At 41.6% G+C, this 25,112-nt stretch overlaps 2 protein-coding genes across 3 annotated transcripts in view; one reads left to right on the top strand and one right to left on the bottom strand.

Moving 5' to 3' along the window:
• Nucleotides 1-5,675, bottom strand: part of AAGAB (alpha and gamma adaptin binding protein) — a 48,853-nt gene extending 43,178 nt beyond the window's left edge. Inside the window, exon 1 of the mRNA XM_046010206.1 lies at nucleotides 5,546-5,675. Coding sequence (XP_045866162.1) covers nucleotides 5,546-5,618 — 73 coding nt within the window. The 5' untranslated portion in view covers nucleotides 5,619-5,675. The remainder of the gene's footprint in view (nucleotides 1-5,545) is intronic.
• A 212-nt stretch (nucleotides 5,676-5,887) lies between these two features.
• The window catches only part of IQCH (IQ motif containing H), a 192,281-nt gene continuing 173,056 nt past the window's right edge, over nucleotides 5,888-25,112 (top strand). For both annotated transcript variants that reach the window (XM_046009107.1, XM_046009108.1), the window contains exons 1-3: nucleotides 5,888-5,938; nucleotides 14,942-15,064; nucleotides 16,485-16,579. In XM_046009107.1, the coding sequence (XP_045865063.1) occupies nucleotides 5,888-5,938; nucleotides 14,942-15,064; nucleotides 16,485-16,579 (269 nt within the window). The remainder of the gene's footprint in view (nucleotides 5,939-14,941; nucleotides 15,065-16,484; nucleotides 16,580-25,112) is intronic.

A 25,112-nucleotide genomic window follows, 5' to 3' on the forward strand; every position in this document is an offset into this window, starting at 1 on the left:
TTTTTGAAATGACAACGTTTTGGAAACGGAGGACAGATTAGTGGTTGCCAGGGGCTAGGGATAAAGACTGGGAACATAACCTGGAAGAGAGGTGGGTGTGGTTATAAAAGAGCAATACAAGGGATCCCTGTGGTATTCAGGATCTTGACTGCGGTGGCAGATACACAAACCACAGGTGACAAAATTGTGTAGAATACATACACACACACAAATGAGTAAAAGCCAAACTGGGGAAATCTGAGTAAGACTGGTGGATTGTGTTAATGTCAACAAGCTGTAATATTATACTACCAAAAAAAATGGGGCAGTTTTCAAAAAAAATGCACACACAAAAATTAAGAATGCCTGAGGTAAGAAGCACTATATAATCTAACATAAAAATAACATAGTAACATAGGATTTTATATCTAGAAGGATGGTAGGGATGATTTTGAATAATTTTCTATTTTTAATGTTAATCCTGGATAGGAGTGACTAAGATATAATATGCCTCTACTATGAGTACACTCAACTGAGAAAATAAAAACCCAGATACTGTTCAAAACTATCAGGCATATATAATGCTCTTTTTAAATATAGGTCCTGGGGCGCCTGGGTGGCTCAGCAGGTTAAGCCTCTGCTTTCAGCTCAGGTCATGATCTCAGGGTCCTGGGATCAAGCCCAGCATCGGGCTCTCTGCTCAGGCAGGAGCCTGCTCCCGCCCCTCCACCCTCTCTGCTTGTTTTTCTGCCTACTTGTGATCTCTAATAAACAAATAAAATCTTTAAAATAAAAATAAAAATAAATAAATAAATATAGGTCCTCTAGACAAAGCTATTTATTCTTCACTCAGAATTAAGATTTCAAACCTCCTAAATAGAAATGCAAAACCCTCTATTTAAAACCCCCTACTTTAAAACCCTCTATTAGGGGTCAATCTTCTCTGTCATTTCTTACATCAGTGCCACCATCTTCAAGTTAAATAGTTCTGATTGCTAAGGAATTCCAACACATTGCACTCACGTATTCCGTGCATACAAATCCTGAAGCGAACATATGCTCCAACACTTAGTACTTGATCACTTTGGCCAAGTCACCTGGTATTTCCAAGCCACCATTTCTTCATTTAGAAAACGGAGATAATCTGACTTCATGACTTCACAGGGATACAAGAACCAAATTAAAAGACATAAGAACATATCTGAGAAGAGTACTGATATACACACAAATGTTTGCTATGGTTGTAAGATCTCCAAATTTCCACATTTCACTAATAGCAAGAATTTTGCTCCAAATGTTCAGATGTAGAACCTGAGTGCCTTACAGTTGCTGAGTTGGCATTGCACATCTCAACAACATCAAGCAAGTCTCTAGGGACTTTTCTATCTAAAGTTCCTTCTAAGAGTAGAAAAAGGTATTTAGATTCCTCAAAAAATTAAAAATAGAGTTACCGTAAGATTCAGTAATTCCACTACTGGATATTTAACGAAAGAAAACAAAAAGGCTCATTCAGAAAGATACAGGCACCCCTGTTTATTGCAGCATTATTAACAACAGCCAAACTATGGAAGCAGACCAAGTGTGCACTGATAGATGAATGGATAAAGAAGTGAATATATATGCAATGGAATATTATCCGTCCATTAAAAAAAGAATGAAATCTTGTCACTTGTGACAATATGGATGGATCTAGAGGGTATAATACCAAGCGAAATAAGTCAAAAAAGAAAAATACCACATGATTTCATTCACATGTGGAATTTAAGAAACAAAACAATGAAGAAAAAAAGACAAACCAAAAAATACTCTTAACTACAGAGAATAGATGGTTACTAGAGGGGAAGTATGTGAGGGGATGGGTAACACAGGTGAAGGGGATTAAGAGTACACTTAACTTTTTTTTAAGATTTTTATTTATTATTTATTTATTTAGAGAGAGGGTTTCCACACAAGAAGGGGGAGGAGCAGAGGGAGAGAGAAAATCCTCAAGCAGAATCTGAGCTGAGCCCCAGGCAGGGCTCGATCTCACAACCCTGAGATCATGACCTGAGCCAAAATCAAGAGGCAGACGCTTAACCAACTGAGCCATCCAGGTGTCTCAGAGTACATTTACCTTCATGAGTACTGAGTAATGTATAGAATCATTAATTCACTATGCTGTACACCTGAAACTAATCTAAATACTGTATATGAACTATATTGGAGTTAAAACAAATAAAAAATAAAAGTTCCTTCTATGAAAGTAGAGTAAAATGTTAAAACTTAGGTATTCACTTTTTAATATATGAACAAGTGGCGCACACACTCTCTCTTAAGAGCAGGAATAGCACCTTGTCATTTTAGCTGCAGTAACTGGCACAGAGACCAGCTCTGTGCTTAATATCAGAATATACTTTTCTGGAATGAAAGTAAAATCTTCATATGCACATATTTGAGGTGGCAAGAGGTCTGGCCCTGGAGTACATATACTTGCTCTCATATCTGAGGTCCTCAGGCGTCCTGAGCCTTCATTCCCCTCTAAAAGTCTACAATGTAAGTCTGAAATGCACTTTATCTGATGTCAGACCCATTCAAAATACGGAAAGGCCTTTGAGTGACACAATGAAAAAGTTTTTCAGAAAATCCATGCACACACACTTTATCCACAGCAGAGGCCTATTCGTTTTTATTTCATGTATATTTACAACAAACTTATTTGATTATGAAATATCTCCCATTAGATAAAAGCAGTAAAACAGATGAGATGTTGAAAGAAACTGGAGAAACCTTGAAGTTCCTCTTCCTGAGGAATGAAGTGAAACCAAACCTTCCCCAAAAAGATCCGATTCAATCCAAAATCATACTGTGGCCTAATATGATGGAACACTTGACAAACATCATTCATTATGCTCATCTTTATCTCTTACATCAAAATTAGACTCAATTCATGATTAATTTAAGGGAATCCTTAATTATAATAAAACAGAATCGGTGCTCAGCGAATACTGCTGTCTAGTGTTACCCACCCTTTCCCTATCAAAAACCTGGGAAGAAAAGATAAAGCCCTCTGTTAGAGTTCCCTTCTCCTTACAAGTACTGTCTTTACTAACTGCTCTTATTTCTTCCCTACACAGCATTAATGGAATCACAAAGGAAAGGCCAACCTAATTTTAATCAACACAAAAGTTGACTAAGAGGGATTTTAGATATAGAAAAAAAATTGGATTATTTTACAGAATTAATTTTACCCCTAAGGATGCCAATGTACTTTAAAGAAATACAGTGTTACTATTTCCAACTATAGGTCATCAGCTCTTTCAATGAAATGGCCATGTCTGCCAATTCTGATCCTTAAAGTGCACAGAGGGAGTACCCTAGCCATCAGAACACTTAACAAATATTTCTGAGATGGGCTTTGAAAGGCATTTATATATCAGTAATGGAAATCTAAATGCATGTAATTATTTTATAAAGTTAAATACACTGAGAATTTTAAGAATCTTGAGCAAATTTTACGTTCACTAGAGGCAATGTATGATGGAAAGCATATTACGTCATAAATTATGTAATAGTAAATGAAAAATATCAGGATAAAAATTATACACAGGGGCACCTGGCTGGCTCAGTCGGTTAAGAGTCTGACTCTTGATTTCAGCTCAGGTCATGATCTCAGGGTGGTGAGATCAAGCCCCTCCACTCTCAGGGCTCTGTGCTGAGTGTGGAGCCTGCTTAGGATTCTCCTCTCCCACTGCCCTATGCATGTGCGCGCGCTCTCTCTCTCTCTCTCTCTCTCAAAAAATAAATAAATAAATATATGTATATATATACACACACAAAAATATTATATGTAAAATATAAATTATATAAATTGTTATATATTTTATAAGTGTGTTATTTTATATTTATATATTTAAAAACAAAAATATTTAAAATTTTTAACACACAAAATGTAAAAACAATGTATAAAACATAAAAATTATATATAAAATAGGCTAAAATTATGTATGAAATGTAATTATAATTTTTTAACACAAGCATTGGAAAAAAGACTAGAAGGAAATGCACAGAAATGTTAACAGTATTTGTGTTTGGGTGATGACACCATAGCTGACATTCTCGTTTCTGGGCATGCTAAATATAAATGCTTTTACAAAGAAACAACCTTTTAAAAAGAAAAGAAAGGGGGGTGCCTGGGTGGCTCAGTGGTTTAAGCCTCTGCCTTCCGCTCAGGTCATGATCTCAGGGTCCTGGGATCCAGCCCCGCATCGGGCTCTCTGCTCAGTGGGGAGCCTGTTTCTCCCTCTCTCTCTGCCTGCCTCTCTGCCTACTTGTGACCTCTCTGTCAAATAAATAAATAAAATATTAAAAAAAAAGAAAGAAAAGAAAGGGAATAAATGGGAAGGAGCACTACTAAGGGGTAAGGAAATGGCAGAGAGCAGTTACTTCATTTACTAAGTGCTATAATTAGATTTCTACCCTGGCAAAGAACTTTTTAAGTGGTCATAGGTGATAACTAAGTTTATAGAATATTTGTGTTGGAGGGACGTCCTGCCTGTCACTCGACAGGTACAGAAAAAATATATATAGCCGCGTGACGCTTTACAGTTTACGAAGTGCTTTCAAAATGTCACCTGTCCTTCAAATAATCCTGTGAGATAGGCTCCTATGTCCCATTTTTAGGGGACCAGGTCACTAGGCGTTAGAGAGAGAATGTGCTTTAAAAACAATGACTACCATTTATCAAATCTATGCCAGCCTCTGAGTTAAGCACAATGCTGTGAACATCATCACCATCTTACAGATAAGAAAACCGCAGGGTGGAGGTTAAGTGCACTCACTATCACACAGCTGAGAGTCACGGCTCTGACTCGCAGCCATGCACTTAAAACAGGTGTCTTGGGTTACAATCAACTTCACAGAATCCTCTACTGAAAGAGCTGAGCCAGGACCCAGTCCCGAGCTGTCTATAACGCTGGTCTCGCCTAAGTTTTAAGAGTTCTTTAGTTTGACAGCGAAGGTCCCAGAAGCCAACAAACTAGGCCCAGGAACACCCAAAAGCTAATGCTGCCCGAAAGCCTACGCCTCAAGAGGAAGACACGGCAGAGAACAGCTGCAGTGGAGGACACAAGGTTAAATCATAAACACCAAGCGGGGGGCCAAGAGGAAACCTACTCTCCACCTCGAGGGCAGGGACGGCAACAAGCATCCCAGTTTCTGCACCTTACATCCGAGTAACTCGGTACAATTTCCAGGGCGCCCTTCGGTTCAGCTCAAAGGAGCCCGCAACAACCCGTGGGCTGGGCGGGGCAGGGATGAGTCCCACTTTGCAGAAAAAGCCGGAAAAAAAGCAACAGCGCGCTGGGCCGGCAGGCAAGCAATGAGTGTGAGAGCTAGGGGAAGGCAGCTGCGGGGCCTGGACACCCGCACCGGGTCGAAGCGGCACCTGAGGAGCCGCGAGCCCCGGGCAAGTGGAGGAAAAGCCCCGGGCCCGAGACTACAAAGGCCGACAGGGAGACCGCAGCTCTGAGGCCGCAGCCCGCCGAGACTAGGGTGACTTGGACGTCGGCCCAGGAGCCCCGCTACTCACGCTGGACCAGCCGGTCTCCGGAGAAGGTGGAAGAGCAGCTGGTGACAACAGCACAGGGGACGCCCGCAGCCATAGCTGCGCTCGCGAGCCGGTCGCGTCCGAGAGCCGCTTCCGCCTTGGGCTATACCACGGCCGCCGGCGCGCGGGGGAGACGCGCAAAAAAGGGCGCGTCGACGGAAGGAACCGGCTGCTCTGACTCCTCCCACACCCCCTCTTCCGCTCCCGGCGTAGAACCGGCTAGGCTGCGCGTGGGGTTGCCATGGGGACGGGCGCTCCAGGCACCGGGCTTCGGCGCTCGGAGACCGCTCCTCCTCGGGGAGGTGGTACTCCCTGGCCCTAGCCATGGCACAGGACACTGAGAACTACGACCCCATCGGAACCATCCTAATCCAGGTGGGAAACGGGCCCTTCCGGGCCCTGCCCCAGCTAAGACGCTTCCGAACGAGGCCCAGCCGCGCCGATCCACTGGCGCCCACCCTCTAGGAGTACGGTCCCGACTGCCTCCTGCGTGCAGAGGGCATGGCCCCTCCGAGAACTCCCAAATATGCCCACCCAGACCTCCGCTACGAGCCTAACCCGCCCCACCCCCCACCCCGTACCTTCCCCTGACGTTTCGCTCCAGAAGCTCGACCATTCTGCCTCTGGCAAAACTCCAAAACCGTACACCTCACCCCAGAACCTTAACTTTCCGAAAATCCATCTTACACTGAGGCACCTTTTAAAAATGTTACGTTCCGAAAGATTGGAACCCGTGATATGGGGCAAATACAAGTCAGACACTTTGGGGAGATGATAAGAAATCTGGAAAGAAGTTGAAATAGGTAAACCACTTTTCTTAGGCACCTAAATTTTTTGGATCTGAAAGTACCTTGCAAATAAGTCTTGGGGATGTAATATACAACATGGAGACTGTAGTTAATAATACTGAACTGTTATATTTGAAAGTTGCTTAAAGAATTCATCTTAAAAGTACTCATCATAAAAAAATTATAACTGTGATTATGGATGTTAACTAAACTTGTGAGCATTTTTGCTGTTTATACAAATATTGATTATGCTGTATACCTGAAATATAATGTTATATATTGATTATATCTCAAATAAATAAATGAATTAAAAGCCCCTGGTTTGGGAACACACAAGGAAAAATATATTAAAGATAACTTGGATTGCCTAGCAAGTTAAATAAAGTTTTTAATATAGAAATGAGCCAAAGCAAAAAACAAAAAACCTCCGGGAAATGACTCTTTCTAACCTAAGGGGGGAAATATTAAAAAAAAGTCTTAACTTCTCCAGTATAACTCAGTTTGTGATAATTATACTCATATTTTTCCCATAACAATTTTGTTCTTTCATATTTATGTATGGTAGTTTTAAAACATTTCTGCATAAATCATCACTTTTAACTGGTATTTAGCTCCATTTGTCAGGGCTTGAAGTAATTTGCCTAAATTACTCTATTTGGACTCTCACTCAGATCTGCAGTGGATTTTCCTGCCAGGATGTTGGTCTCTTACCTCTCATCCAGGAGAGACTGCTTTAAATGCATCTTTTTCAAAATATAAACCCTTAAACTCACCAGTTTCATAGAGGTCCCCATTATGAATAATACCCAAATCTTCTTACCTCACATTGTGTTATCATCTGTCAGTAGTACCCTAGATGAATTTAGCAAACTGCAAAGTCTGAGGGAACATTCCCACAAAACTGCCCTCATTTCTACTCCAGCCTAAGTTCAGAAGTCCCCAGAGTCAAGCTCACTTCAGGTCTGCTATCTACAAATTTGGGGGCCCTGACCACCTTCATACTGGCTAACTTGCTAGAGCAACACAAAATTCAGGAAAGTGCTATGCTTATAATTACAGTGTTATAACACTGAACAGATACAAATTAAAGCCAGCCAAGGAAAGGCATGCATAGGGCAGCATCCAAGAGGGATCCAAATGGAGCTTCCAGTCATCCTCTCCCTATAGAGTCATGGATGGCTTTATCTCCTCCCAGCCATGATGTGTGACAATATACCCAGAGTATTGCCAATTAGGGAAGCTCGCCTAAGACTTTGATGTCCAGAGTTTTTACTGGGACTCAATCACACACTGCCCAAGTTCTGACCTTTCATCTGGAGCCCTTCCCAGAGGTCACACTAATGCCTTTAGACTCCAGTTCCTCTAGAGGTTGGAACAGATACCTGTGGCTCAAAGCCCCCAGCATAAATCACATTGTTAAATTATCTGGTGACCAAAGCCCCCAAGCAAAGACACTTACCAAGCAGGACTCTCCAGGGCCCTAGAGATCACCACCCAGTATCCAAGGGCAAAGGTCAGAACTCTCATTGGGAGAGGCTGATTCTTTACTACATATACCCCTTTTAAATGCAGGGCCCCTGTTTACAGCCTCCAAACAATTGGAACACTAATAGAAACTCCTACCCAGAAACAGCCAGTTTCCCCCCACGGTATACTTTGTGTTGACTACAAGAACAATTAGGTTATTCCTTAATTTTCTCTTATTTTCTCCAGACCTGGAACATCTCTAAAAAAGAGACCAGAATCCAAGGAGAATTCTCTCACCTAATTTCACGCTTTCCCTTAGGAGAATTCTTTTCCCAGGGCTTCTCCCCTTGTGGTTTGGAATAGTGTAGAAGAGGGGATCGGCTGAAAAGCCTTTCACTTCAGAGTAAGATCCAGAGGTAGCTCTTCGCTCAGCCTAGGATACATTACAGGGTCAGTGTCTGTCGTCATTGGATTATAAAACAGAGCAGGAGAGCTAAGAACAGTCATGTCCATGCTGCTCAGTACGTCTGTCTGCTGAAAAAGGTTATTCTGGACAGAGTAAGTGGAAGGCAGTGTAGAGAGAGCAAGCCTGCGTGTTACCCTGGTTACTGAGGCTGGTCTCTGGACTCAGTAGAACATTCTCTCCGGTAATATGGAGAATATACATAACAAGGAAATAAGGAAGCCTCTCCCTACTTTCTCACCGAGTCCGGAGCATTTCTGACATACAGCACTGCCCTCGGGCGCACAGCACGGATTCCACTTCTACCTGGGGCAGTGATTTGTGTCCTTCAAACGGGCTACCAATAAGCAGTACCTCTAGAGGGAAGCACTTTGTGGGGTGTCAGAATACTGAGGACTGACCTTGGCAATGACATTCTTCCAGGTGGATAACTTTAGGCTAATCATTTCACCTCTCTGGGCCGAAGTGTTCTCTTCTGTAGGATACATTGCATGAATTAGATCTACCTCTGACTCTAAATTGACCCAATTTACCAAAGCTACAAAATTTCTTTTTATCACAAAGTGGTCTTCCTTAATTATCAGCCTAGGCAATCAAATTGTTTCTATCAATTTATATATGTTTGATATATAAAAATTATAATTATATAATAATATATTAACATATCATAAATTTATATATATATAGAATATATATATATACACACACACAAAGTTGCCAGAAAACAGAGGCACTTCAAATCTCTACCTGCTTCACCTTAAATGGGTATATCAGGCCTGTGTTTCAATCAGATATATTAAACAACTTTTTAGACCAGTGATTCTCAAGGGTGGCCCCAGGACCAGTATCTTCAGCACTGGCTGAGAACTCGTGAGAAACACAAATTCTCAGACCTCATTCTAGACCTATTAAATCAGGAGTTCTGGGGGGGGGGTACCCTTGCTGTTAACTGTGATGCATGCCCAATTTTGAGACCTTCCACCTGAAATAGTATTGTAAAAATGTAAACTGTAATATAATTTCCGGGGAAAATCCCAATAATCAAAGCGAACAGTATTTGCTGGGTATTGTGCACAGTTCTAAGTGCTGTACATATTTTAACACAACAAAGCTATCTGATAAGGACTATTATTATTTCACATTATGGAAAAAAAAATCAAAGATGAGTATTGTGGGCAGACCCCTATACATAGAAAAATGCAAATGATCTTCTCAAACCCTTTCAATCTATCAACCCAGTATAAAAAAGAAATTCTTTTTTTTTTAAAGATTTTATTTATTTATTTGACAGAGATCACACGTAGGCAGAGAGGCAGGCAGAGAGAGACAGGAGGAAGCAGGCTCCCTGTTGAGCAGAGAGCCTGATGCAGGGCTCGATCGCAGGACCCTGGGATCATAACCTGAGCCGAAGGCAGAGGCTTTAACCCACTGAGCCACCCAGGTGCCCCTAAAAAAGAAATTCTTAAAAAAAAAATTCTTCCCTTGGCCCTTTTGCTCCTCTCAATATTTAAATCCTGCCTTTTCCACTGAATTTTCACCAACCTTTAGCTTTGTATAATTATAAATACATGTTTGTATATTTGTAGATATTATGCACATACTGGTTAATGGTTAGGCATGGAGGCTTTGGATTCAGACTGCCCATATTTGAAGAGCTCTACCAATTAACCAGCTAACTTACCTGGCACAGGGTATTTAACCACTTTAAACCTTGGATTCCCTCAAGTAAAAATAAAGATGATAATATGAACTCCCCCATAAGAGTCTTGTAAGGGTTAAAATATTGGGTAACATATGTGTAACACTCAATAGATGTGAGTTGTTATTAGATCTGGTCTCTTGTCTTTTCATATTACTTAGTTTTCTGTTCATTTCTAAGTCTTTTTTAAGAGGAGCCTGCTTTTTACTGGAACATAAGGAAAAAATTAATTTTAGCCTGTCTTTTTAACCAGGCATACTCCATTCTTAACTAAAACTTCATGGGTGATGCTATAGGGCAAATGAGGTATGCCTCCTTTCCCTGTTACACCTGGATCTTTCGGAGATCCCATTTTACCTAGCACAGAATTAGGTCCATTGATCCTGAACAACTGGATAATGATCTCCTCATTCATTCATTCTCCAGGAATGTACATCCCCTTCAAAACTGAAGGGAGCTGCACTAACACAGACTATTATTTAGAAAGCACAATAGATGATACAAATTGATAATAAAATATTTTGATAAAATATCTAAAATACTTGAGAAAAAAATATTTAAATACAGATAGTCAGCGTTCTAATTATAAACTCATTGTGTGAATTGTTATGAAAACATGCGCTTTGTATGTCTGGATTTCCTAGAACATACAAATATTGAATATTCTGTCGTACTGTCTGATCCTATCCCAATGCCCATGTTTTCATTTTTGATTCAGGACACATGATTACTATCTCCGCACAGAGTTCTACTAGGCAGGCTTTTGTTAACTATGTAACTTTTTTCACTTTTAATTCTGTCATTCAAACCTTTTATGGTTTCAGTTGGATCTTTCCTTGACTGATCGGAACAGTGGGGTTCTAACTACAGTGGTGATGATCACTGTTATAATTGAAACAGTAGGCCACTTTACTGACAGTGAAACACTGTGCAGTAACTCTGCTAGGCAGGTGTCATATTTAGCCCCAGTTCACAGAAGATGAAACCAAGGTACAAAGAGCTGAAGTAACTTGTCCAAGAGGAGAGAGAAACAGGTTATGGTGTGTTTGTAAAACAGTCTTGAAGAAGTGGGGTTGTGTGTCCGGGAGGTTTCCTTGGTGCTTTCTTTTATTAATAACTCTTACAAGCTTTCTGTTTCGACTTTATTAATGATCATGTGATATCTTTTTATTACATCTTTTTAAAATGCTTGCTTGACCCAACTCTTAAACAAATGTTTGTGCAACAAAGATAATCTAGTTGCAACCAAAATTAGCTTTTTACATATTAGTGGAAATCCTGTTTCTGAAATCCAACCGTTTTATGGCAATATTGGAACTAATCAACAGCTTGGTATCATCGCTATCTTTCTTGTCTACTCCTCCGTCTGCTTTGCCAGGAGCATACAAAAAATGAAGGCACAAGTGGGCAAAGTGTGATGAGAATGAGTCAGCCAAACTCTATCTTTAGCAGAGATGGATAAAATACAATTATGGAACTGCTTTGACAACATGGAACCTGGTTGCATGGCTAGACTTTAGATTCAGAACAAATCTTCACTGCATTAAATCTTTCAAAGCCCTCTCATTAAGCAGCCTTGTCCCCACACTGTCCTCCAACTAGGAAATATATGGAAAGCAATGCATCTGATAATCATAGAGATAATGGGGAACACGTAACATTTCAATATGGTAAACTGGATCCATTTGAAGAAAGAACAGAGATTTAGAACTTAATCTTTGTTTCCTACCCAAGTCTGGTAACACATTTCCTACAGTACTTGTCTCTATTGTAATTACTATGCAAACAGATGGGTGGTTATTGAAAGGGGAGAAGAAAATATCTGGCAAGAAAATGAAAACCTCTTGAGGAAGAGGAAGAGAGCAATTCAACTCAATGAACATTTATTAAGTGCCAGTTATGAGCAAGGAGTTTCACCGGGCTTGATAATTCAGAGGAAGAGCATTAACATTTGTTCAGTGCCCTCTTATGTGGCTGGGCCTGTATGAAATTCTCTGCACTTGAACTCATATTATTCTTGCCGCTATTCCAACAGGTAGCTATTTAGCCCCCTTTCAAGAAAGCACCAAAGTCTCTCAAACCCTAAGTAAATGTGTCAGTCTCCATAAAAGAGGAAATAGGATTCGAGTTCATATCTGCCTGGTTCCAAAGCCTACATTCATTCATTTCCACACACATATTGCCTTATTTTTACTCAACAATTTAATGAGGTAGAATAACTCTTTTTTTTTTTCGTGGTAAAGAAATCAGAGAAAATGCGATGACGTGTGTGGACATCATGCTGATGAAGTTCTAGAACCTAGGTGAGGTTCGGTGGGCTGAGGTCCGGAGTCGATGACCAAGAAAGAATTCTTGAGACATCTTTGGTGCAAAATGGTGGTTTATTAAAGCACGGGGACAGGACCCATGGGCAGAAAGAGCTGCTGCCCCGTTATCCTGAGGAGTGGTTGATTATATACACAGGAATTGGGTAGGTGAGAACAAAGGGCGTGATGTTAGTCTCTAAGGAATTTTGGAAGCAAGGTCTCCAGGACCTTGAGGGGCTAGCTGTTGTCTGGGGAAAAGGTTATTCATTACCAATAATAAAAATCTTCTTGTGAGACCCTTTAGATGTATATCAGTGGGCCATATGCTTGGGAATGATTCTCAACACTATCTTGGAGATTTAGAGATAAAGTTTCACATTTCTCCTATCAAGTGTCCTTGTTAGTGAGATTTGGGTTTAGAAGAAATTTAACTTTATTTAGGGTTTGAGGAACTGAGTTATTTGCCTCTGGAAATTGTGCTATTGTTAAAATAGCTTCTTTGTTGTAAATCTCCAGGACATTTGTAAACCAAGGGAGACTCCTATTTTGCAGGATTGTGATCTCTGCAAGTTAACTATTTGTTTCTCGTTTATGGCGGTCAGGGGTGCCTGAGGAATGTCACACATATTACCGAGGGGAGTGGGTGGAGAGGGGGTGCAAGGTGCCAGCTTTTGCTTTGTCCTCAGCCAGCCTCCTGCTCCCTCATCAATAGAACCAGCGATAGAGCAAGGAATTATGTCCATTTGCCTCTACTGGGCCCTCACTATGTACTAGACTTGTTACACATTATCTCATGACTCTGGGTAGAAGTGTAATTGCCCACACAGGGCAGATAAAGAAAGCAGCCCTTTGGTTCCATGATAAATAATCCAGGACAGTTTCACTCCCCCCCCCACTGGCTGTTGACAGGCATAATTACAGAATGATACGTGAAGTTACAAATACCACAAATAGTAGAGCTACAAGAAGGAAATGTAGTGCATTCTAAGGAAGAACCAAGAAATGTGGGTCTGGAAAGTGGGCCTTGCCTTGAACTGCCTCTGTGCACTTTGCAAATGCCTTTAGACGATAGATGGTAAATCAGCTTATAGCAATAACTTGGACAAAACAATGGGAAGAAGTACATCTTCATTCTTAGTGCCTACAAGAAAACAGTAGGTGTGTTCTGATTTCAATCTGTGAGCCCTGAAGGCTTTCCGTGACAATTTGTGCAGAGCACAAATGACCAGATGTGTCTACCAGACTGTGATGCCCATCAGTGAAAAGATGCAAATTCTGATCTTTTGAATACTTGGCTTCATGGGAATTTTCCAAAGTAATCGATAACACAGGCCGGATCAACATTTGTGTGTCCAGTTATGCTAACAGAGGAAAGGTAACTGTTTCAAAATGCCTTTAGCAACCCAGTCTGCAGATAGTTATTGGTGTGACTATTGATGAAACAGGTGTTGGGTTCATAAATTTGCATAACAAAATGTTTTTCTTGTGGCAGCAACCCATACAATAATTGGTGCCATCTGCATTTATCTATTGAAGTTTTGTTTCTGATATGAATGCAGAGAATCTTGTGATGTCTAATCTCATAGCACCCGATTTACTGGGAGGGTGATTGACATTAGAGAGATGTTCATCATTTCCAAAGAGAATACAGATTGGAGGAAGACGTTGAAGTGATAATGCACACTGCTTTCTCTTCACCGATCATTTCCATTTCTGACTATGTAAAACGGAATCCAGGCCACACACGTACAGAACTGCTTCTTCAAGAGCAGTACGTGGGGAAGATCCAGCCAGAATGGAAAACCAAAGGGCTATGTCAACCTATTTACAATTCCCTTTTGAAAGGCTCTGCTTGCTTGCTTGCTTGTTTGCTTTGAGAGAGAGCGCGAGTGTGCACATGCACAGGGAGTGGGAGAGAGAGAGGAAGGAGAGAAATTTCAGCAGATGCCACGCTGAGCACAGAGCCCAGTGGAGGACTTGATCTCCCAACTGTGAGATCACGACCTGAGCCGAAACCAAGAGTCAGACGTTTAACCAACTGAGCCACTGAGGCACCCCTGAAAGGCTCTGCTTTCACTAAAACCTCTCATTGCTAGAACTTTCCTGTTTTCTTACCTCTTTTTTTAAAATATTTTATTTATTTGACAGAGAGAAATCACAACTAGGCAGAGAGGCAGGCAGAGAGAGAGGAGGAAGCAGGCCCCCGCTGAGCAGAGAGCCCGATGTGGGGCTCGATCCCAGGACTCTGGGATCATAACCTGAGCCGAAGGCAGAGGCTTTAACCCACTGAGGCACCCGGGCGCCCCCTGTTTTCTTACCTCTTAACCAGGTAGTAGACATCTGAGTTTGATGCAAACTTCGTATCAGCTCATACGAAGCTGAAGCAATTTGAGTTGTAGTTTTTGGATTTGTTTCTAATGAGGGGAAGGAAAAGAGTAAAACTGTATGAAAGCTTAGTTTCTTGAAATCTGAAAGACAATAATGCAACATTCTAATAAAGAATATCTTAGAATCGTGAAGACAGTCCTTTCTGATGAACATCCTAAAATCTAGGTTGTCTCTAGACATGGAAGCAAATTGCAAATCTTAAAATAAATCACTGTGTCAGGTGAACTCTGTATTCTTTCAATATTTTGTATTTTTTTATACCTACAGGTCCATGAAGACCTTTATCAGTTAAAAGAGAAATTAACAAATTTCCCACTGGAGGAAAAAGGAGAGGCTCTAAACATTCAGAATCTTGAAACTGCAATCAAAAGGACTGAAGTGGGATTGAGAGTGAGTAGAGCTTTAGTTAGTAAATAAAGTGCTGGAAGGAGACAACAATTCCTCTAGAAGAAAAGGACTGTTTTCTCATAGGACCCTGTATAATTCTGTAACAGAGATGGGCTTTGATTGGTCAGCAGCTTTCTCATTCTGTCCCTTTTATTAAAATTACGATTATTAACTGATCAGTTTTCATCCTGTCACATTCCACAAAGAATTTAAGGTGTTGGGAATGTAAGATTCTGCAATGACAACCCCTAACATGTGGTTCGATAAAAAGCATTAAGAATTTTTAAAATAACCATTAGTCTAACAATATTCCCAACAAAAAGGGATTCAAACCAATACACTGCAGAGAGTTGCTATCAGATCCACTGGGATTCTAAAGAAAAAGAGTTTATTTTCCCTAAATAGCTTAAGTATTTTGAGATTAATCGTTTTGTGATACTATAATCCAGTAGATAAAGCTAAAGAGATGTACCAGTTTTGGAACAGTGAGATAAAGGACATAGGGACTTCATCATTATAGATGGGTTGAAGGGCAGAGGAGAATCCAGTCTTCAGACCAGGATAATATTCACTTATAAAACAAGGAACTAAGGGCACCTGGGTGGTTCAGTCAGTTAAGCGTCGGATTCTTGATTTCAGCTCCAGTAATGATCTCAGGGTCGTGAGTTCGAGCCTCGTATTGGGCTCCATGCTCAGTGGGGAGTCTGCTTGGTTTTCTCTCTCTCCCTCTCCCTTCACCCCTCTCCCCCTGGTCACACACTCTCAAATAAATAAATAAATCTTAAAAAGAAAAAAAAAGAAAGAAAGAAACAAGGATCTATAGCACGTGTATCCAAATAAGGACCATCTCCATCTTCAAGACCTCGAACTGTCACCGTCTCTGCTCTGGCCTGAGACTTCCACTCTCCCACTTTGTGAACTTCACAGCCCAGCTCCTCAGGCTGTGAGAGATGTGGTGTGTTTTGTTGCCTCATCAAACTGGCACACCATTGTCCTATATAACTTGACGGTGAGAGGGCTGCACTCAGCTGGAGTCTTTGGGTTGGCCATTTTGAATAATCTGTTACCTAAGGGCCAGATTCTTGCCCCAGATGCTTCCTTGAAATCCCTATTACTCCATATCTGTCCTGCCTAGTAAGCTTACCTGGATAAGCGATTTACTGATGGTTGTGCATCATTTAATTTGTGAAGAGTGCTACAGGTCATTCAAGCTCTGAGTCTCAATTGTTTATTATGTTTTTTGGGATAAAGTCATTTAGCCTCGAGATGCCCAATGATACCTTAGGCATGCAATAAACGCATAGCATCTTGTGTCTTTTAACTTAATTACACAATTCAAAGCATTACCCTAATGAAATAAAGTAAATTAGCTGAGTATCTTGAGTCCACTATAATGGCCTAAACTTTAACTTTCCTATAACAGATTCACATCGAGAAGTATTTAAATGTTGTAAACCATCATGTGTTAACAACGCCTGTTGATGATGATAATTTATATTCTCCTCGTGCTTCCAAGTGGTAAGTAAAATAGCCATTTTGGAGTCCTAAATAAGTACAATAAAAAAAAATAACTTTTCCCACTCAGGTCAGGTGATGGTAAAGACAAAATCTTCTAGGCTTTGTTCATATCTATTCTACAAGTTTCAGTAGTTTTGTATGAGAAGTTAGTGGCAGAATTTGAACTTTGATGAAGTTTATTCCGGTTAATCTTCTTGCCTTCCAATACTTGACACTATATCAATTACTTCAGGGTCCTAGTTTTGGTATTACTATTTTTTTTAGTAAAAGGTATCCAAAATTCAACTCCTAAAGGAAATATTTTTTAATGATTTTTATTAATATATAATGTATTATTTGCCCCAGGTGTACAGGTCTGTGAATCATCAGACTTACACACTTCACAACACTCACCAAACCACATACCCTCTCCAATGTCCATCACCCAGCCACCCATCTCCCCCTTCCCCCACCAACCCTCAGGTTGTTTTGTGAGATTAAGACTCTCTTATGGTTTGTCTCCCTCCCAATCCCATCTTGTTTCATGTTTTTCCTTCCCTACCCACCACAATCCCCCGCCCTGCTTTAAAGTTCTTCGTATCAGAGAGATCATGTGATAATTGTCATAAAGGAAATATTTTAATGTGAACCCATTTTTACGCTATTAAGATCACATGATACTTTCTTTACAGTTTTTAACATGTTTTATGTGCTTTATTGTAAAGATGATTTGGGTATCCAGAGTAAAAAAACCAAAAATAATAAAACTTGCTTAAAATATTCATAATGTAATACATCCTAAGAGATGATTTATTAAAATTAGACTTGAGTTAGCGAGAAATTGCCTTGCCTTGCTTTGGAACCTCTTACAAGTTGGCCTCCTGAACTTGAGTATATGTAGTATAAGGTTGTGCTAAGCTTAAAAACCTTATAGCCCTATTTGCATTGTAAATATATACTAAGCCTAAGTGAGTAGTATCAGATTGTGAGGTCGTTACAGAAATAGTACACAAGGAAACATGGAAATCTACTGACATAACCAAGTTCCAACATTCAGTAGTGGGGAGCAGAGCCTTGAGGACATCTGTCCCTCTTTCCCCCACATGAAGGAGTGCCACAGGCATCCATCATCCCCTATAGAGGCAACCCTTCCCTCATCTGTCTAGTTTTTCATCATTTATATCTTTGATTTTTTTAATTTGGGAATTAAAAAATGATCTGGAGGGATACCTGGGTGGCTCAGTCATTAAGCGTCTGCCTTTGGCTCAGGTCATGATCCCAGGGTCCTGGGATCCAGCCCCACATTGAGCTCCCTCCTCAGCGGGAAGCCTGCTTCTCCCTCTGCATCTGTCTGCCATTCCCCCTGCTTGTGCTCACTTGCTCTGTCTCTCTCTGACAAATAAAAGCTTAAAAAAAAAAAAGACCTGAAAATAGGTTAATATTCATAATCTTTTAAAACAAGGTATCTGTAAAGAAAATAATGAAAGGGATTCTTGGAGAAGAAAATATTGGAGGTCAGTTTCCAACTTACGTTGATTGGCTCTTAGAAATCAAGGGAACCCTACAGGCAAGGTGTGAGGCCTTTGTGGATGGCAGCCGACAATCTGGGGTAGGCTATGGCCAAAGACTGAACGTACAAGCAGCATCAAGCAGGAAAGCCTCAGGATTGAGGGGTTCGGGAAAGCAAACCGGAGAAGAGATGGCTGTCTGTCGTGAACTCTGATGATGTTCTCCTGGCCTGTCTCTGGATATCTCTTTGTTCTTCCATCCTGACAAAGAACAGAGAGTCTGGCATGCCGATTTGCAAGTTAGGATAGCTGAAAAGAGAGAACTATGTAGCAATTACAGCCACAGAGAACAAAGCAGAAACGTTCAGGCAAAGACCTTTCTTCTACACTTCTTCTCCCTTGCCAAGGACTGTCCTTGCCCCTTATAGGGTCTGGAAGAGTGAAAGAAGACTTCACCATTAATTGGGGCATGGGGCTGGCTCCCAGAAACAGTCCTTGGATCCTTTCCCTCCTATTCAAGACAATAGTATGATAGCGGGTCCTCCCGGCAGGAAGATGGGAGCCTGGCATGTTTGTAGAGCCTGACAAGCCTGCAGGAGTATCTCCGTCCTGGCTGTGGGTGTGTTAAAAGAGCTGCTAAAGGAGCCCATGCAACTTGGAAATGAAATGATAGGAGCTAGGTCGAAAACAGGAGAAAAATCCAAACTAGGTCTTTAAAGTAAGCAGGCAGGCAGGAGTGCCTGGGTGGCTCAGTGGGTTAAGTTTCAGCCTTCGACTCAGGTCATGATCTCAGGGTCCTGGGATAGAGCCCCGCGTTGGGCTCTCTGCTTGGTGGGGAGTCTACTTCCCCCTCTCTCTCTGCCTGCCTCTGCTTACTTGTGAGCTCTCTCTGTCAAATAAAAAAAAAAAAATCTTTAAAGTAAGCAGGCAGGTCCTGGGAGTGGGAGTCACGGGGAGTGGCTCAGGGAGGAAGAGAAGCAGCAGCAGAAGACGGAAAGGGAAAACAGAAGAGCCAGGAGATCAGGGATCGTTGTCTGTGACCCGTGTGTTCCTGGGTCGATAGTCACACCGGACTCTGAACTTATGGGGGTGCCCAAGAGACTATCGTGAATAGACTTGGCGTCAGAGTCTATGTTCTGTTGGGAGCTTTCTATGCAAAACTGTTTGCAGAACCCAGAATTCCTTCAGGTTCTTATGCCTGAGGGCAGTGGGACTGGCCAATTCATTGCATTTTTCTTCTGAGGTTCCATGACTAAAGTCCTCCGAATACCCAAGTAAGAAGGTGGTTTTACATGATTGATGCCGGGACTCACTGAGGAACAGGTTGCTTATCTCAACACTGCTCGGGAGGCTGGAGGAGGAGACTTAGCTTATCAGAGTCTCGAGCTGGAACAAGCTGGACCTGGCCTTTTATCCCACAAGGCCATTGGTTTAAAAAATAAAGCATGCATCCATTACATGTATTTACTTACAAATTGTATACTTATCCTAGGGAGTGAATACATTATAAAATATACCAACAAAAGAACATTTAAATAATGAGACAAGATGAAACAGTTTAAAATATTTTACTTTATTAACAGCACAAGATTTTCTTTTGCTAAAAAAGGTTATTAATTATAATGTTCTGGTTCCTTCATCTTGTCAGTCGTGATGGCTTTATATTGGCTGTAGCTAATAACCCGAAACACACTCTACACTTCGTGGAGCTTCAGCATGGATGCTGGTTGAACGGGAGTCTGGAGTTCAGTCCAGTCTTCTGGATCATTTTTAAGTTGGTGGTTGGGGGTGGAGATTTGGCAGATGTTTCATGAGTTTGATTGGTTTATCATCATTTTTGCTCTCTAGTATGGCTGAAGAAAAGCTCAGGCTATGAGTAAGTGTCTGTTCTGGCATTTTCTTATTTTTCACTGATGCCCATTTTCATTGGCTTCAAAATACAGTCTGTTTTTTTGCAGGAATCTTTTTTTTTTTTTTCCAGCGTAACAGTATTCATTGTATTTGCACCACACCTGGTGCTCCATGCAATACGTGCCCTCCCTATTACCCACCACCTTGTTCCTCAACCTCCCACCCCCCGCCCCTTCAAAACCCTCTGGTTGTTTTTCAGAGTCCATTGTCTCTCATGGTTCATCTCCCCTTCCAGTTTCCCTCAACTCCCTTCTCCTCTCCATCTCCCCATGTCCTCCATGTTCTTTGTTATGCTCCATAAATAAGTGAAACCATATGATACTTGACTCTCTCTGCTTGACTTATTTCGCTCAGCATCATCTCTTCCAGTCCCGTCCATGTTGCTACAAAAGTTGGGTATTCATCCTTTCTGATGGAGGCATAATACTCCATTGTGTATATGGACCACATCTTCCTTATCCATTCGTCCTTTGAAGGGCATCTTGGTTCTTTCCACAGTTTGGTGACCGTGGCCATTGCCGCTATAAACACTGGGGCACAGATGGCTCTTCTTTTCACTACATCTGTATCTTTGGGGTAAATACCCAGCAGTGCAATTGCAGGGTCATACGGAAGCTCTATTTTTAATTTCTTGAGGAATCTCCACACTGTTCTCCAAAGTGGCTGCACCAAATTGCATTCCCACCAACAGTGGAAGAGGGTTCCCCTTTCTCCACATCCTCTCCAACACACGTTGTTTCCTGTCTTGCTAATTTTGGCCATTCTAACTGGTGTCAGGTGGTATCTCAATGTGGTTTTAATTTGAATCTCCCTGATGGCTAGTGATGATGAGCATTTTTTCATGTGTCTGATAGCCATTTGTATGTCTTCATTGGAGAAGTGTCTGTTCATATCTTCTGCCCATTTTTTGATATGATTATCTGTTTTGTGTGTGTTGAGTTTGAAGAGTTCTTTATAGATCCTGGATATCAACCTTTTGTCTGTACTGTCATTTGCAAATATCTTCTCCCATTCCGTGGGTTGCCTTTTTGTTTTGTTGACTGTTTCCTTTGCTGTGCAGAAGCTTTTGATCTTGATGAAGTCCCAAAAGTTCATTTTCGCTTTTGTTTCCTTTGGAGACATATCTTGAAAGAAGTTGCTGTGGCTGATATCGAAGAGGTTACTGCCTATGTTCTCCTCTAGGATGCAGGAATCTTTTTAAGACACCTGTCCATTTTCTCAGGCTCGATTGAAAATTAATTAATAGAATCCATACATTCACTCCACAAGTAAACTCCAGAACATTCTAACGCTGTAAAAACACATCACACAGACCCCGCTGTTCGTGCCTTTGTTGGAGGCTCCACTCTCAGGAGGCCTCCAGAACTGCAGGGGACATAACCACAGGAGGGATCCAGGGACAAGCTTAATATTAAATAGTAGCACCAAGTGATTTCTTATTTCTATTTCTTATTTTACGTATTTCTTATCTGGTGTAAACAGAAGTTCTTATACTCTCCCTACATAACCAATGGCATTCTGTTATGGATCGATCAGATGTGGGCATCCTATTTGAGAGACCACAGGTCTAGAACAATGGTTCTTAAACTTTGGTTTCCAAATCCTTTTTTGCTGGCTCCCAGATTGTCCTGGAATTGGCATTTTAACAAAGACTCTTGGTTATTCCTAATGCAGATAATTTGTGCTTAGAATCCCCAGTACAAGCATAACTCCCTGGAATCAGTATTCTTTTGGCCACATAGAGAGTCTGCCTCTATATGATCAAGAGCCTGGTCCTGGAAATTCAGCTACCCCATTGTTATGAGGGGTTGGAGTAAGCCTTTTGCACTAGGAATGAGCCAGAAGTGGGACCCGGCAGGCAGACCGGTGGGAGTGCCATTGTCTGCTTAAACTGTGAGTGTGCTGTAGTGTGTGTCAGAGGCGCCAGGAGTCCAGAGAAGCAGCTTCATCTGAGAGGGGTGCCGTAATAAGGACCGCGGATCCCTGTTGCTCCTTTGACAGCAAGCAAAGTTGCTATGAGTGACGGAGAATCAACACTGTTCAGACACATGGGGCTTCATCCCATCCATGGAAACCCAGGAAATCAGGAGAGTTCATTCCAAAGGACTACTGTCCCTGGATATACCTTAAAAAATAATTTAGAACAGACCAGATACAATCATCATCATCTTCATTTTCATCATTATTGTGAATTTCATCATTGTCGCCAATAGCTTCCGAACACTTGACAGTTTGCAGAGGACTTTATGCTACCCTATAAGACATGTTTTTATCCTTTCCTTTTAAGGATACTGAGGATTCCAGCAGGCCCCAGTCACCCTGGTCGTTGGTGATGAGGCCCAGACTCAAGGCCGGTCACCTGTCTATGATCAAGCAGTCTCCCACACCATGGCTGCCTCTAAATCAAGAAGCCTCATTTTCACAGAAGATGATTTCCAGCAAGAAGGGAAAATCTGGTCATTTTGTCCAGTAGAAATAAAACCCAGGAGGGACACAAAGTGGGTAACAATGGATGCCAGCAGATGCAAGATTTTCCTAGCTGGCATGCAGAAAACAAGGATGAGGACATTCTCAAGAGTGGCCTATTTGCTCCAAAGAGCTCAGAGAGCTTTTGTATTGTTTTCAAAATAGGTTCCGCTACTATCCCACTTTGACAGTGATACTTCCATGTCAAAGTGTGGTTCTTCCTCTCATGTGATTGGCTTTCACAGATTTTATTGCTCCGGTGATAAGGGCTCACACTGCTCTTAATGACCACGCTTTGTCAGTGACACGGGGAGGGTGACTACCGGCTGTACCCACAAGATCAGAACCCGCGGAAATCTTCATTGTGTATTCTGTTGTGTGAGGGTTTGAGAAGGGGAAGCAAGAACAAAGCAAATAGATCACAGTGAGCATTAGTGAGAGGGGGAAAAAGAAGTTTGTACTGCATTGTGAGTGGCCATCACAAGGTCCATTTTCCTCAGTTGATGAGACATCCCGGAGCCCATCTGTTGTGGGCAGTTACACCGTGGTACGTGCATTCCACTTGGATAAACTGTGACTATGACCTAGTCACAGGGAGAGATATAGAGCACAGGGAACAAGACAGGAAACTTCAGTGGTCTGTGGGAAGGGTAAGGGGAGACTAACTGTTCTTTCCATTTCTCCGTGGGTTTGAAATTTTTTTAAACAAAAAATGATTTTTAAAAAAGCAGCATAAAATGAAAAACAAACTGGGAAAACATGTGCAGCAGATAGGAGACCAAAATTGCTCATATTCTTAAAAAAAAAAAAAAGAGGGGTGCTTGGGTGGCTCAGTGGGTTAAGCCTCTGCCTTTAGCTCAGGTCAAGATCTCAGGGTCCTGGGATCGAGCCCTGCATCGGGCCCTCTGCTTGGCGGGGAGCTTGCTTCCCCCACCTCTCTCTCCACCAGCCTCTCTGCCTATTTGTGATCTCTGCCTTTCAAGTAAACAAAATCTTAAAAAAAAAAAAAAAAAAAAAAAGAGCTCCTGCCAGTACAAAAAACAAAAAAACAAAAACAACTTACATATCAGAGAGATAGAAATACAGATAAGCAGCAAATATGTGAAATATATTTACTCTCACCCGGAAGCCAGGGAAATGCAAGGTAAACAATATATGACTATTTTTTTCTTTTTGGATTAGCATAACCAGATCATTTACACCACCCTCACACCCAGGGCTTGTTGAGGTGGCAGTAGGATGGGATAACTTTGGTTCTACTACTGAAGGGATAAGTTAGCCTGAAGTCTTTAAAGGCAATTTTTCAACGGGTGCGAGAAGCTTTTGAAAATTGTCATTCTTTAAATTTAGCAGTTGTACTTCTAGGATATACGGATGCCTGTAGATGAAGTGTGCTGGGAGAAGCACTCACCACTCCTTGATCAGGCCACCCATCTTCCTGTGGGTCTGTGCCCCCAGGAAAAACCCCAGACAGTTACCTTCACAAGTTTTTCTTGGTTATCCCACCTCATAGGTGAGACAGGAAGACTGGAAGGGGCTGGAGTTAGCTAATAGCTAATTGCCCTTCCTCAGGTCAGAGGGTAATTTTCCTTGAGAGCTGGCCTTTATTTTTTTTTTTAAAGATTTTATTTATACATTTGACAGAGATCACAAGTAGACAGAGAGGCAGGCACAGAGAGAGAGAGAGAGAAAGAGAGAGAGGAGGAAGCAGGCTCCCCGCTGAGCAGAGAGCCCGATGCAGGGCTCGATCCCAGGACCCTGAGACCATGACCTGAGCCAAAGGTGGAGGCTTTAACCCACTGAGCCACCCAGGCACCCAGAGAGCTGGCCTTTTATACAGAGAACAGAACAAAGAACAGAATTCTCTGGGAATACTTTGAACCGGTTTCTTTTCCCTCCCCACTGCTAGAGGCAGGAAGGGATTTTCTTCAGGCCTCACCTCACAGCGAGAACATGGTGGGGCTCGTAGAGGTAAAACTCAGGAGAGTAGGCCTCCCTCCACCCTGCCAAGCCTTGGCCCCTCCGGATTTATAACACTTAAGCTAAGGCACACTGAGCCTCTGGCAATTTGGTAAGTGGAGGCTAACTGTTCTTGCCGATACCAGCACCAGCGATAGACTTCCTCTCTGGAGCTTTATCCAGGTCTGTGTGTCTGTCTGACTCTCTCTGTCTCTCCAGTTTTCAGGGCAGTAGTTTTCCCTGTTACCTTGATTCTCTGATTGATCTAAGAAGAACTGCTTTTCAGTTTGTTCAGCATTTTTTTTTAATCACTCCCATCCTCCCAATATCTTCCAAGCTCTTTACATATTGAAGTGAAACCAGGAGCCCACAAACTGCCTTTTCATGATAATTTCACAGACGCGGGCATCACAGTAGAGTCAAGAGATTGAGTCACTGTGGTTGAGTTTAACTGATCTTAATTATGTTGACCATTTTAAAGAACGGGGATTTGCTTTCTGATGAAAAGTTTTAAGACGTACATTCCACACACAGTCGTTCTTATAATCTTATTTTGTTTTCGTGCCGCTCACCCATGGAGCTGCCCACTGCTTAATAAGGAGAACCTTTAACCAGCCTTTGATCCTTAAGTCTTGGCAGTTCTATAAAATAGCAGAACTTTAAAGACTAGAAGTGCTAACTGCTTAGAGACCAACATTTTGAACTTCTTT

This window comes from Meles meles, chromosome 6 (assembly GCF_922984935.1).
Source record: "Meles meles chromosome 6, mMelMel3.1 paternal haplotype, whole genome shotgun sequence".
Classification (NCBI taxonomy): Eukaryota; Metazoa; Chordata; class Mammalia; order Carnivora; family Mustelidae; genus Meles; species Meles meles.